Source organism: Lonchura striata, chromosome 7 (assembly GCF_046129695.1).
Source record: "Lonchura striata isolate bLonStr1 chromosome 7, bLonStr1.mat, whole genome shotgun sequence".
In the NCBI taxonomy this organism is placed as follows: domain Eukaryota; kingdom Metazoa; phylum Chordata; class Aves; order Passeriformes; family Estrildidae; genus Lonchura; species Lonchura striata.
The window spans coordinates 24,661,918-24,676,134 of record NC_134609.1 but is presented as its reverse complement, the minus strand read 5'-3'; the positions used below and the strand labels follow the sequence as shown (position 1 = coordinate 24,676,134).

General features: G+C 51.6%; 1 protein-coding gene across 1 annotated transcript; it reads right to left on the bottom strand.

Annotated features, from left to right (window-relative positions):
• Window positions 1–859: 859 nt before the first annotated feature.
• Window positions 860–12,956, bottom strand: ADRB1 (adrenoceptor beta 1). The gene is made up of 2 exons (XM_077784696.1): window positions 11,632–12,956; window positions 860–2,494 (listed from the first exon to the last, which is right to left on the bottom strand). Exons 1-2 carry the CDS (start codon window positions 12,904–12,906, stop codon window positions 2,330–2,332), a joined length of 1,440 nt encoding a protein of 479 aa, XP_077640822.1. The 5' UTR covers window positions 12,907–12,956; the 3' UTR covers window positions 860–2,329.
• Window positions 12,957–14,217: the final 1,261 nt, after the last annotated feature.

The window sequence follows — 14,217 nt, the reverse complement described above, 5'->3', positions numbered from 1 at the left end:
AGAAAAGCACCATAGGAAAATGGTCCCTGATGGAAAAGGCCACCCTGATGCTGAAGCTTGGCTACATCTGGGCTGAGTCCAGGCAGTACCAAGCAGTAGAGGTCTCTGATCCCCACCGTGGTGCACAGGATCTCAGCCTCTGACCTGCATAAAAGCTGTTCTCAAGCCCTGAGCCAGCCAGGTCCCCAGTTTAAATCAGTGACACTGTGCATGGGTGGCTCTTTCCAAAGACTTCACCCTGTTGTTTTTGGCCATGGCTTTGACAGGATGGCTGCACACAACTCCTTGTGCCAGCTCAGCTTCAAAGCAAGAAAAGTCCTGTGGCCCTGGTCCCAAGGCACTGCAGAGACTCTCCTGGCACAGCTCAGTAACACAGGGATAAACTGGGCACTAAGTCTGGCTGTGCAGCTGTTTTACTTGGCCAGGAATTTCCACATGGCTGACGATGCTGATGCCCCCCCTGTGTTCTTGCCATGCTCCTGGTGTTTCCCAGTGGTTCAGGTACCATGCTGTGCTACAAAGGGACAGAGCCTGTCTGGGCTTTTAAGGTGCTCCTTGAGATCTCTTGGCAGCCCCATGTCAGTGGTGCCTCTGCCAGACAGGACCAGCAGCTTCCAGGTGGGAGAGGATCAGAAGTATTCTCCTTGGGTATTTCAGTCTTGGAACCTCAGATAGAGGAGACAGCATTCCTTTATCCAAGCTCCATTAATATCCCATTAAAAAAAGGACAAATGTTCCTCATTCTTGGGGCCAGGCGGAGTCAGTGTGCTCTGCTCTGGCCATATCCCAGACTGTGTGTGTGTGTGGAGGGATGCAGACCATGGGCTGTGACACAGCAGCACCAATGCAGCCCATCAGGATGCTGGCTGGCTGCAGAGCATGCACAGGCAGTGCAGAGGCCATCACTGGAGTGGCAGGGAGTCTGTGACCACAGGGTGGCTGTGGAGAATGCTGTGCAGCAGCACAGAGAGGGAAGATGGGCAGCTGGTGGCGGGAGGCTCCAAGCAGCAGCAGCCAGGAGCCAAATTGTGACATGGGGAGATAAGGCTCTTGATGGATAGACCTCAGAAGGTTTGAAGGTTTTTGTTCTGCTTGGATAAGCAGTGAAATATTCACACAGATAAGCTTCAGAAATGCATCTGATCTGAAAGCCTTTGTGTCTTAAAAAGCAGGGCTGGAAATAGAACAAGAGAATTCCTCCGTGGCTTTTGTGGCTCCTGGGTTTTCCTTCCCCAGCACCAGGATGACCAGAATTTCCCACACAAGCAAACCAAGAGCCAGGACAGCTCTAACAGCCAGACCTTCCCTGAACCTCAGTTGAATGCCTGAGGTTCAGGCTGAGTACCAGCCTGGCTGAGGGCTGAAGGCAGCACTGAGGATGGCCAGCAGTTAACCTGCACTTGGAATATCAGTGCTGGAGTGGAGTGCTTTTGGAGGGTGCATCACTTCCTTGGAAACAAATTAGAGTCCTGTACTGTACCCCAGCAAGTTTCCTTGTACCACAAGTTGTTTAAACTGTTTGTCATTATGCATTTCCCATTCAGACAAAAACAGACCACAGAGCCTGAGGCACCAAGGCTGGTAGGAAAAAGGAAATCCTGCTCCAAGTGGGCAGAGAGCAGCTCCCTGGCTCTGGGCAGCGCTGGCAGACCCAGCAAAGGTTTGGTGCAGGAAGTAGCAATTTCTGGCTCTGTAGAAACCTTTCAGGTTCACCTTTGAAATATGACTCCCAATCAGTTCTGCAGAATTTCTGTCTGAGCATCCCCCAGCTTTGGCATGCCTTAGGGAGGAACCAGGTCCAAACCCTGAGGTCAGAGCAGCAGAGGGCTTCCAGCAAGCCAGGGAGTCCATTTAGGGTCCCATTTAGGGTCAGCTCATCTCTTCCCCTGTGTCTCTCCCTGGGCTTTTCAATTTGCCATTTATTATTTTGCCCTAATGAGTCTCCCCATCCACCCCCTAGCTTTAACCTCTTCCCTGCCAAGCCGTGCCTGGAGTTTACAGAAGAGAGTTGTTTATGTTAAATAGCTTTGTAGTAGTTTCCTCCTCCGCCACCTCCCTTCCTTCCCCAATAAAAGCCCTACGGCATGTTTGGCAAATCCTGTAAACAAAGAGGAGGGTTTGGAGACCCAACAAATATTTGGTGAACCCAGTGGGGAAATAATGTCTTTTTTGAAGGACGCTGCAGCCTGAATTCATAATAGTAGGAAACTAGTCTCCAGCCTAGGTAAGGAATTGTCTACTTGCAGCTACCAGGAATAAAATACAGATGCCCATGCAGCCAAAAGTCATCACTGGGAGCAGGGGGTTAACCCTGTGTTTTCCTCCCCAGTCAAGATGGTGCTGATGGCAGCAAATCTATGTGTTTGCTAATCTCCAAATACTTGAATTTGTGACAAGTGGGCAGGGAAAGGAGAACATAAAAAGGCAAGAGTGTTTTGAACTCACCTAGGCTGATGAACACAAGGCAATGAAAATCCATTAGCCTGGCTGCTCCCTGCAGAGGAAAACCAGGCACACAAAATCCAATTCATTATTCTCTTTCTTATTTAACGCTAAGTAAGTCATTGAACTTTACTACTTGATCTATCCATTTTCTTTAGTAGTAAGACTGCAGGAAATCTTTCTCTTCTCAAAGGGGGTTTCAAGTTTCTCACTGATATCATGTAAAAAATACTTGGGAGTGTATGAGTAAAAAATAACTGCATTTCAAAGAGAGCTTGAGCCTTGCAGATAATGATAATTTTTCTTCTCTGAAGCACAGAACAGAAAAGTGGAGGCCCCTGAGAGCTGGGAGCACCATTGTTCTTCTTCCAGGCCATTATCTGGAGACAAGCTCTGAGATAGGCTCCAATGAGGCCATGGGAAGGATTATCTGCTCGGAGTGCTAATGGCATGCATTTGACAACATCAACCATTTAATTTATGAGGTGCCTTGTAACCTAAAGGCAAAGAAATTCATACCATGCAGTAGCCCAAACACATCCGGTGCAATTAAAAATTGTCTGATCAAAGCCCAGCTCTACAGCCCCTCTTACCTAACTGCAGCTATTTTGAAAAGTTCCACCTTCCTAAAAGGCACCTTACTGGATTTTGTACTGTGATGGCAGTGTTATATAACGACAAATATATTAATGGAAACTATCCAGCACTGAAATCATTCCAGCCTTTTTATCACCACATTCCTTGCTCCCACATAAGTGAAGTGTGCAGGAATAAAAGCTGCTCAGCATCATTCACCAGCAGACACACATGATGGGGTTTGCTCACAAGCCTCTAACAGTGGTGCCCATGAGTGTTTGGGTTCATACATATGCTCTGGGCAAACAGAGCTGCTCTTCCTGGGGAATTATTTTTCCACTGTCCTTGGCTTGTGGCCACGTCACCCTCTTGCATTTGAGGACAGTTTAGTGCTGTGACCCACATGAGTTACTCTTTTAGCTGCCCTGGTCCCAATCTCTGTCAAAAGTTTGTCCCATGCCCCATGCTGTGGTCTTGGAAATAATAAGACTTAAATAATTTCTTTTTCTATTGCACCAGTATTTATAAAAAATGAATTTTTTTTATTCTTCACATACAGTAGGAAGCTTAATGGCTTAGTCACTAAGTCTCTGAATAGAATATTCAGAGCAACTTCTGAAAGGGAGGGAAGGTTTGGGTGGCAAGTCTTCTTTTTTCAGCACAAGTTAAGCAAAACAATGAGGGCTGGTCTGGGTCTCAGCTTCTGCACTGGACATGAGATTGGTGATCACAGTGATGGATCCAGATCAGGGCTGCTACCAAAACAGATGATCCCTAACCCATATCTCTGCATCTTCCTATGCCATTTGTTACCCCTGTTTGTGCAACCTGCGGGGTGAGCTGAAACAAACCTTGTCTGAAGGGGCTGGTTTCCAGCCACAGGAGCCCACTGCCCCTGCAGCAGCACAGGCATGGAGCCAGGCTGGGAAGCAGGACATGGAATGGGAGTTGAGGGCTGGGGAGGAGAGGGGGCAAGCACTAGCCCTGGCTTGGACGGGCGGATGTTGAAAACCACAGACAGGCATCTACCCTGTTGGCAGACAGCTGGCAACTGCCTGGCAGTGAAACAGGAACAAAACCTCTCACGTGGATGTTCCCAAGGTGGTTTAGAGCACTGCTTCAACACCTGTTGTGGCTGGCAATTACTGCAGCACCTGCCTGGTGCTGCATCTGAGATAAAAGCTCCAAAAATCCCGAGTATCCGACACAAGCTGCTTTGTGAGCATCCGCACAGACTCTCCCGTGTCAGATCCAGCCTGGATGCACTGGTGGTGTGGCTGTCCTAGTCTGGGAACCCGCCAGGGTACCAGGTCGGGGATGCGAGTGAGCAGCAGGTCGCACATCGCCCTCCTGCCCCCGTGCCCACGGCGAGGGTCGCGGACCGCCGCCTGCCCGGGAGCGCAGCCCGCACCGCCCTGCGCGTCCTGAGCGGGTTCATTGATGGCTCCCAAGCGAGCATTTAGGGGAAGAGCCAGACAAACAAACCAGCCCTGGCTGAAGGCGGGCTGCGGAACAATGGGAGCTTTGTGGGACATCTCCCATCACCTGCCCCAGTCCAAGAGGAAGCGCTCCTCCCTCCGTGCACAATGAGAGGCGAGGGCTGGCACCCACCTCTGTGTCCCGGGACACCTCTGGGTCCCTTCTGACCCTCGGCCAGGTGAGAGGGGCAGCACTGGGAGGTGACTGGGGGCACAGAGAGTGTCCCTGGGGTGGCTGTGGTGGATGGCATTTGTCCATCACCAGGGTCTGTAACCCTCACTGGACCGGTCGGTGCGGGGCTCTCCATCTGCACATGGAAACTTTAACCCTGAGCACTGTTCTCCCTTCCCCACTAGGAATTCCTGCCGAGGGCTTTTCTCGATTTCTTCTTCTTAACAAGAGGTCTCTAAATTTTGGCAGCAAAGCACTGTTCAGTTTTACCACCTGGAAAAATCGCTTGTGCTGTCCCTGCAATTGCTCCTTACAGTGGCAGGGTCCCCCTCTGAGGGAGGGCAGCTTGCAGATTTTAAGGGAGCTGCAGCACTCACCTGACTCTGCAAAATGACTTGTTGGGATCTGAAATATTTATACACCTAGCAGCTGCTGAGATTTTGAGCTCTTTAGTGTCTCTGTTTGCCTCTTTGGTGTATACAATTAGATCTGCCTTTCAAAGTATTGTGCCAATCAGCTTAAGAGCAATTACCAAAAGAATTTTAGTAGGAAGAAGCCAAATATCATGGCTTTGAGAGAGACACTGGGCCAGGCTTGCAAAGGTACATCACTGCCTAGAGACACACACACAACAGTTGCTAATGGCTAAGGCACTGAACTAGTAAAAAATCCTCATTTAATCTCATTAAGGACAACAGGATTTGGTGCATTACAGAAGATCAGATGGGAAGGGTACACCATTACATCTGAGACGCTCTGCTAATCATGCCAATGGCAAAAGTCTGCAAATGGTAAGATTCTGTTTCCTTCTTTAGGTTGTGAACCTGGAGGTCAGGACTCATTTCCTATTTGTTTGGGAATTTTGCACTCTGGTGCAGCCCATATTAATAACTCTGAGCATCAATCCTGAAGGGAATGGGTACAACCCAGACATTGCTCAGCACCTGGTACAGTTCATGTCTGGATTCAAACAGCTGCCAGGGCACAGACAAAAAAAACAAACTTGTGCTACTGGGTGCTAAGGCCAAGAAGACAAACATTACCATGAAAAACCTGGAAGTTGAGTGGGGCAGGGCAGAAAAAAAAGTTAACTTGTGAAGCAAATGTGAGTACCGAGCTGCTGGTTTTGGTGAACCAGGAAGCTGATCAACAGTTTACATAACACACCCAGACTCTGCTCCATTTCCAGCACAATTCTGTGGCTGGTTGGAAGGACAGAGCATGAGTCAGTGCAGGGGCATGGCTGGCACAGCCAGGGCAGCGTGGGCACACCCTGCACCGCACAGCACCTGCCCACAGCATTGCCACCCCCCGAGGCAACAAGGCACCTCCTGCTTGGCACCACGGAACAGGAGGGTGGCTCCAGGCTGGGGGATGGCCCAGGTCCAACAAAACTCAGCTGGAGCCACTTGGAGAGGAGGAGGAGATGCTGAGGGGGTCCCATGTGTGGGAGCTGCGTGGCTTTACATCAGCTGAAAGCGGCTCAGGTGTGCTTTAGTCTGCTGCTGTTATCCATAAAGAATAAGAAAAACTTCTAGGAATGTTTTGGGCATATTTCAGCTGCCAGTCCTTTGGTGGCATGCTCCTATATGGAATGTCTAAACTCTCACACTTCTTAACCTGTGTTTCCACAGTGTCTCTGTCTGGTGTATTCCAATTGCACTTTACCAGTAAAAGTCAACACCTAGAGTATAGCCAAAGATACCCCAGTTTTCCTTTCTGCATTGACAATTCTGTGTTTGCTCACTGGCATCACCTTTTTTAGCCTTTTCCCATCTTGGTCACTTTTCCCAGCAGAGTTTGGCAGGCTGAACTTACTGAATTGCACGGATAAATCTCCTGCTGTTACCATGGGCAGCTGCTCCTCGCAGAGGGGCAGGCATACAAACATCTCAGAGAAAAAGCAGATCAATTTCTTCTACCACATGATTGTCAGAAATATTGTTGATCTTACATGATGTGTGGTTGGTTATATGAAGAGAAAGAATCCTTACTTCCTCCTGGGGCATTTGGGAATTTGGCAGGGTCTGAAAGCGAGTCAGTGGTGCATAGGGAAGTGCTCCATGGGGAGAGTGTGCTTAGTGCTATTGCAGGAGATCACATTAGTGCTCTTGACACAATCAGACAGAAAGTCCCAGCTGAACAATGAGGTTTTAGGATGAAAAGAGAAACATTAGCAAGGTGTGTACATCGCCGTGAATTTGCTTCATCTTGCTCGTTGATGTGGTGGTAACAGAACTATTTTTAGGTATAATCCTTCAAACAGAACATGACTTCTCCTTTCTGATTAGTACAAAGCTGGCTGCTAGTCAAAGGATAATTATTTCCCAACACATCACCTAACACACACCAGCAAACAAAACACTCATTATTTGAACTGTCCAGCACTAACTGTTGTTTAGCAGTTAACATTTTCTCAACAGCTTTAAACAGGACTAATTGCTCCAGCTTCATTAGCAGAGGTCATTTGCTGTTGGTAACAATACTTTTATGGAGATAGTCTCTCGTATGAGATTAGATTATCAGGTCAAATTCTGCTCCCAGTGGCAATGATGCCTGACCGCAATTGGCCTCACGAAAGTCTGCTCTGCTCTTTTCAGTTCATAGCTGCCCAATTTCCAGGCCTGCAGCTGATCTATTACATAAAGGAAGTAAGTGCACTCCACCAGACGGGAAATTACAATAAATTAGGAAAGTGTGCAGCACAAGGAAGTTTTGCAAAATAGCCACTTCAGGGCTGTTAATAAAACCCCGGCTTCAGATAAGGTTTAGGGGAAAAAAAAAGCCGATAAAGAAGTTATCCTTATAGTTGATGACACATGGATGGATACCCAAAAGGGAAAGCAGCATCTGCATAAGAACCAGTGCATGCAGCAACTCAAAGACCCAGCTGATGCTGTCAAACGCACAGTTCAGATCATAAGCCACCTGTTTTGCACATAGTTCCATGCTGCTTGGAGCTACAGACAGTGGATGCCGAGGGTTGCAGTCTCAGAGTGCAGCAGATTTGCAGGAGGGCTTCTGTGCAGCTCTCACTGGTAGGGAGTCCTTCTGCAGAGCCTGTGTGTCTTAAACAGACTCAGCTCCCTGAGCACACACAAAACTGAATCCAGCCCTTCAAGCCCATCCATCCCCATTCAAACACGTGGAGAGAGGCAGCCTTCTTTTCAGAAGTGCTGAGCAAACACTGCACGGAGTGTGGCCGGCGCCTTGGAGAATCGGGCGTCTTCCCTGTGGAAGTCTCCAGGCATCCTCGCCAAACAATTTTGGTCCTGGCAGCTGCAGGACGTGTTCTCTGAGCGGATTTCTGGTTTACCTGTGTCTCCCTTCCCTGCAGGCCTGCAGCTCTTTGCTGTTGCTTTCCTGCCCACGTACGTGTGCAGCCGCATGCCTACCACCTTTTCTTTCTGACTTGCAGCTCCAACTGCTAATCCATGTCTGGTTTTTGTCAGAAAAAAATATTCATCCTGAGTGTTTGACTCACTGCCTCCGGAGTATTTCAGCTGCCCCACAACGCTTCTCAGAGTATCCTTCTTCCCTGCAGAGAACAGCCTGTTCTGAGTGTGATCCACAGCAGACTGCTCGCCAGCAGCCTCCCCTTCCTCGCACACGTGTGTGCCATATGTCCTGCTCTGTCCTCACTGTTACTGTGCCACTGCCTTTTCCACGCCGTGCAAGATGGACTGGCATCCCCTGTGCAGGCTGCCAGTGGATTACTTCAGCTCTCTACGAAGGCACTCAACGTGTCAGCCTCCAGACTCTTCCAGCAGGTCCTCAACTGGCAAAAATTCAACAGCAGACAAATCCTGACTGCTTTGCTGACACAGCTGGCCCTTCTGAGGTCAGTGGGCTAAACTCATCCTACCTCAGTGCCATTACACTTGTCCAGGAGATGCATCACCCAGTACAGTTCTTCAGCAGGGCAAGCAGAGCAAGCTCTGGCCATAAATTTCCCACCTAAGTTGGACCCTGTTGAAGCAAAAATGTCACCACTTTTTAAAGTCTAAGGACAGAAGTGTTTGGATAGTTAAAACTGAGTGTGTGAACTGATTTATGAAATGAAGAGCCAAATCCATCAGGCTGTCCTGCTCCATGCAGTAGGCCCTGTGCTTCCCCAGGATCTAGCAGCCTGCTGAGGATGAGGGCTTGACACTCACTTCAGTTCCCAGCCAGATGCTGGGATCCTGTCCTGCTCTACCCAGCAGGCAGGAACCTGGCCCTGCCCTGGCTCTGTGGTCCATAACATGCACAGTGCTGTCTGCCCATCCCATCCCATCCCATCCCATCCCATCCCATCCCATCCCATCCCATCCCATCCCGTCCCGTCCCGTCCCGTCCCGTCCCGTCCCGTCCCGTCCCATTCCAGACATGCACAGCCTGCATCTCGCTGCAGTTGCTGGCATCAGACATCACCATCCAGGGCACCCTTTTGGTCCTGTTGTGTTTGCTGCAATCAAAGATAAAACCAGAATTTTTTTTTTTAAATTATTTGATGACAGAGCCCACTTTACTTAACTCCTGATCTGATGTCACCCCAGCATTTTAAGGAGCCTGTTTCACTGTTAGCAAGGAAGACACCATTAACTGCAGCTCACATCAAACTCCAGTGACATCAATGGAAAAGTATTATTTACTTCTCCAATCCCTTTATTTTGTATTTGCATGAAAAGAGTAACTTTTTTTTTCCCCCTGAAAATACAACTTTAGAAATTGCAAAGGACAAATTCCTTAACTTTGAAAACAAAGAAAAATGAACAACTGGTTTCCAAAACAAACCGCGAGCCACCACCCTGAAGAACTTGCTTTGGGAAGTGCTGTTCTTGGGAGCTGCTATTTAATTAAACTATACTCCTAAGTTTAATAAAGCTAAAAAATACTTCACTTTTATTCTGCACTGTCTTTTTGTTTCTCTGTCTGCCATTTACTCATTTCAGTAATGAAACCACAAGGATAGAGCACACCTTCATAAAGCAATAAAGGAACACAATCCTTCGGAGCAGGGACACAAAGCTGCAGCACTTCTGCTCACTGTAACTCCTTGCTTAGATCAATGAAAAATACAACATTCAGTTATCATGACCTGCTTGGGCAGGATCAGGCCTGCTGTCAGCATGAGGTGCACCTACTTGTGGGGTGGCATGTAGTGATTAAAGAGATTTCTTGCTACTCAAGACCATTTTAAGCTTTCAAATTAAGTGTCCTCTGTAATCTTAAATATTCCGGTCTCCTGACTCCCAGCCATGTACTCCAAAGACAACAACAACAAAAGGGGAAAAAAATAAAAAAAAAAAATAAAAAAGAGACTAATATATTCCAGAAAGGAATAGTTCAAGAAAATGAGTATTCATTATCAGAGTGGAAACACCTTGTCTTTAGCCATTAATTTTTTCCCATTAATAAGGGAAGTCAGTGGACCTCACTGCAACAGGAACACAACCATACTGGGTTTCAAACAGGTTTTTTACAACATTGTGTCAGGAAAAGCCATTAGATCAAGTTGTATTGGTAATCTGAGCCATCTTTGAAGAAAAACAAATGCTGTTCTTCCCATTATATGTTGGTGTTGCTTCAAAACCTATAGAGACACACTTGCTTGTGCTGCAATGGTATTTATTGCACATAGACCAATTACTTACACAGTAGTAAACTGCACCAAAGTATAAATACGTTATAAAACACACAGAGAGAAAAATGGAAATGACACACAAGTGCTAAAATAACAGCAGATTCACGTGGGCATTTGGAAATAAAAATAAAAATAATAAAGTCTCTTAAGATATTTTAATTTATAATATGGATATATTTACAGTACCTTCAAAAAATAATATTAAAAAAAGTCACTCTCTCAATAAAACTATAACAGATCTGACAAAACCAGAAATCAGGTTCAGGGTCGGTGTTACGCAAACCTCAGTTTCCTTTTCAATCTGCGTGTATGTACGTGTGTGCAAGTACTATATTCAAATAACTTTACAACTCTTTAACACTGTGCAAAAAAACGACTTTGTCGCCATTTTTTAAAAAAAAGTGTGCAGTAAATTTTTGTTGCCAGGATTCTCCCCCCTCCCCCCGTTCATCTGTAATTACAATGAACAAGCTGCAGAAGGTTCCTCACCCCTCCCTCCCCGGCCCTTGTCCTAAACCCCTATTAGTGGTATGTAAATATGCTGTTTAATATAAACATGGTCCGTTCATTCCCCTGTACAATATGCACAGTTTGAGGTAGAAGTTTCTCAGCCTGACTGCTATTGTCTGGCCGAAGGAGATAAGCACAGTAACTCACTGCTGGCTGATGCAGAGGGAATAAGCTCAAGAGTGTGGGTCGGGTTGTGTTACCCCCTTTCAGAACACGCCAGCGCTCCTCATTGCTCACTGTTTTCTCTCTCGCTGCTCTGCAGACGAGGAGAGCACGGCTACTCCGAGCTTCAAACTCATCTTGCCAGCAGGTCTCCGTCTTGCCGGCCGCGCTCTGTGCCCGGAGCACCTGCAGCACCGACCCCGCGCCTCCCAAAATCCCGGTGCCCATGGAGAGGGGACGAGCCCCGGGCCAGGCGGGGGTGGCCGGACCGCAGCTGGAGCCGCCACGGGCCAGCACCAGCCCCGGTTCGGCCGCCAGCCCGGTCCCGGGACAGGCACGGAGCGCGGGCGCTGCCGCCGCCGGCCCCGCGACAGCGCGTCCCCGAAAGACGCGGAGGCTGTCTCGGGGATGGCCCGTTTGTTTCCTTCGCTGCCCGCTCAGCGGCTTTCCTGTTTTCTGTAGTTTCGGATGAGGTATGTCGTACACCAGTTCACCTGCTTTTATTCCTAAGCAAACACCCGCGCTGCCCCTGCCAAGGCAGGGATCGTTCTGCTCGGCACTAGCGTTACCATCAGGCAGCTGCCGGGGATCTCTGCTCCTGCGTGTCTCCCTGCCTGCCTTCCCCCCTGTCCCGGCTCGGACGCGGCCCCCACGCCCCCCTATACCTTGGACTCCGAGTCGGAGGCTTTGCTATGTCGTTCCTCCAGGCTGGACTCGCTGCCGCCCCGCGTGCCCCCGTTGCAGTCGGACCAGGTCCCGGCCCGGCTGCGCTCGGGGGAGCCCACGGTGCTGATGAAGCCCCCGGGCAGCCGGGCCAGCTCCCCGCCGCCGCCGGGCAGCCACCGGTCGGCTTTCCGGCGGCAGCACAGCAGCCTCTTGAAGGCCTTACGAAAGTCGGGGCTGCGGCAGTAGATGATGGGGTTGAACGCGGAGTTGGCGTAGCCCAGCCAGTTGAAGAAAACGAAGAGCCAGTCCGGCACCAGGTCCCTGTTGAAGACGTTGACGATGTTCACCAGGAAGAAGGGGAGCCAGCAGAGGGTGAACACCCCCATGATGATGCCCAAAGTCTTGAGGGCTTTCTGCTCCTTCATAGCCATGATGCGAGAGGTCTTTCGCTTGCTGGCTCGGCCGTTGCCGAGGATGGGCTGGTGGTGAGGGTGAGCGGGCAGGGGCGTCTGCGGCTGCTCCTGGCTGCCGTAGAACCGGCCCTCGCACCTATCGATCTTCCTCATCTGCTCCTTGGCCTCTCTGTACACCCGCAGATACACAAAGATCATGATGAGAAGGGGGATGTAGAAAGAAATGATGGACGAGGCGATGGCGTAAGCCCTGTTGGTGACGAAGTCGCAGCAGCCCGGATCCTGGTAGCACTCCAGCGCCTGGGGGTCGTCGTCCCGCCACCAGTGCATCATGATGGGCAAGAAGGAGACCAGGGCAGAGATGGCCCAGACGGTGCAGATGATGCCCTTGGCCCGACCCTTGGTCATGAGGCTCTGGTAGCGGAAAGGCGAGGTGATGGCCAGGTAGCGGTCGATGGCGATGACGCACAGGGTCTCGATGCTGGCCGTCACGCAGAGCACGTCCAGGGAGGTCCAGCACTCGCAGAGGAAGGACCCCCAGAGCCAAGTGCCCCGCACCACCAGCGTGGCCCCGAAGGGCACCACCAGCAGTCCCATCACCAGGTCGGCGCAGGCCAGCGAGGTGATGAACAGGTTGGTGAGGGTCTGCAGCCGCTGCGTCCTCCCGATGGCCGCGATCACCAGCACGTTCCCGGCCACGATGAGCAGCACCACCAGGGCCATCAGCAGGCTCATGCCCACAGCCCACTGCTGCGACAGCTCGGCGGCGGGCAGCTGCCTGCTCCCGGGCGGCACGGCCGTCACCCCGGCCACGGAGCGGTTCTGGGGGCCGCAGTCCGGAGGCAGCCACCCATCGCCCATGGCTGTGCGGGGCGCTCCGGCCGCCGCTCCGCACCGCGCCGCGGGCAGGAAGGCGGCGCCGCCGCCGCTGCCACCGCCCGGGGGCTGCCGCATGGCCCCGCGCCGCGCCGCCGGACGGGCCCGCCCCGACACCGCCCCGGTACCGCCCCGTACCGCCCCGTACCGCCCCGGTACCGCCCCGGTACCGCCCCGTACCGCCCCGTACCGCCCCGGTACCGCCCCGTACCGCCCCGTACCGCCCCGGTACCGCTCCGTACCGCCCCGTACCGCCCCGGCACCGCCCCGGCACCGCCCACCGCCAATCGGCACCGGGGAGCGGGAGTGAAGCGCCCCGCCCGCGCACCGGCGGTACCGCTGCCCCTGCCCTGCCCCTGTTCTTGCCCCTATCCCTGCCCTTCTCCTACCCCTACCCCTGCCCTGTCCCTATCCCTGCCCTACTCCTGCCCCTATCCCTACCCCTATCCCTACCCCTATCCCTACCCCTATCCCTACCCCTACTCCTGCCCCTATCCCTACCCCTATCCCTACCCCTATCCCTACCCCTATCCCTGCCCCTATCCCTGCCCCTATCCCTACCCCTATCCCTGCCCCTATCCCTGCCCCTATCCCTGCCCCTATCCCTACCCCTATCCCTGCCCCTATCCCTGCCCCTATCCCTGCCCTACTCCTGCCCCTACCCCATTCCTGTCCCTATCCCTGCCGGTAGCCCGCCCGGACTCCCCCGGACTCCGTCTGTGCTCTGGCTACGCTCTGCCTGCCCCGCGGCTGCCGGGCTCAGAGCTCCCTTCCCGCACGGCAGCGTGGATGTCCTGGGCAAGGGGTGTCTGTGCCCGGCAGCCGCAGGGCAGGCAGGGGATACGGGCAGGGTGGGCTCCTGCCGGCTTCTGGAGCAGAAGTTACTTCTCTTTATCCCTAGAAAAAGCAAAATGTCAGCACCATTCTCCACTGGAAAGTAATTTACACCCCCTCCCATTGGATGTCCCCATCAGGGACAAGTGCCGCGCTCGCAAGCCCCCTGTCCCCGGTGCCGCCTCTCCCAGCCTGGGCAGCCCCAGAGTTCCCACGTAAAACCCTTAAAGAGATGATGCTGCCAGCTCCGTGCAGGGACTGCGGCTGCCGCTTGTCCCCTGCATCTCCCCATTGCGAATCCTCTTTTCCCCTTCTCCTCCAGCCCTGCCAGACCAAGCCACTGATGGGTTGGGAGGTGGGGACCCCAGCTCCCTTTTCTGGGTTTTATCTGCTGTGTTGAACAGATCTCTCTGGATTTCTAAAAATGCCTGCAGTAGCTGTTACACAGTCTGGTCAAACCCA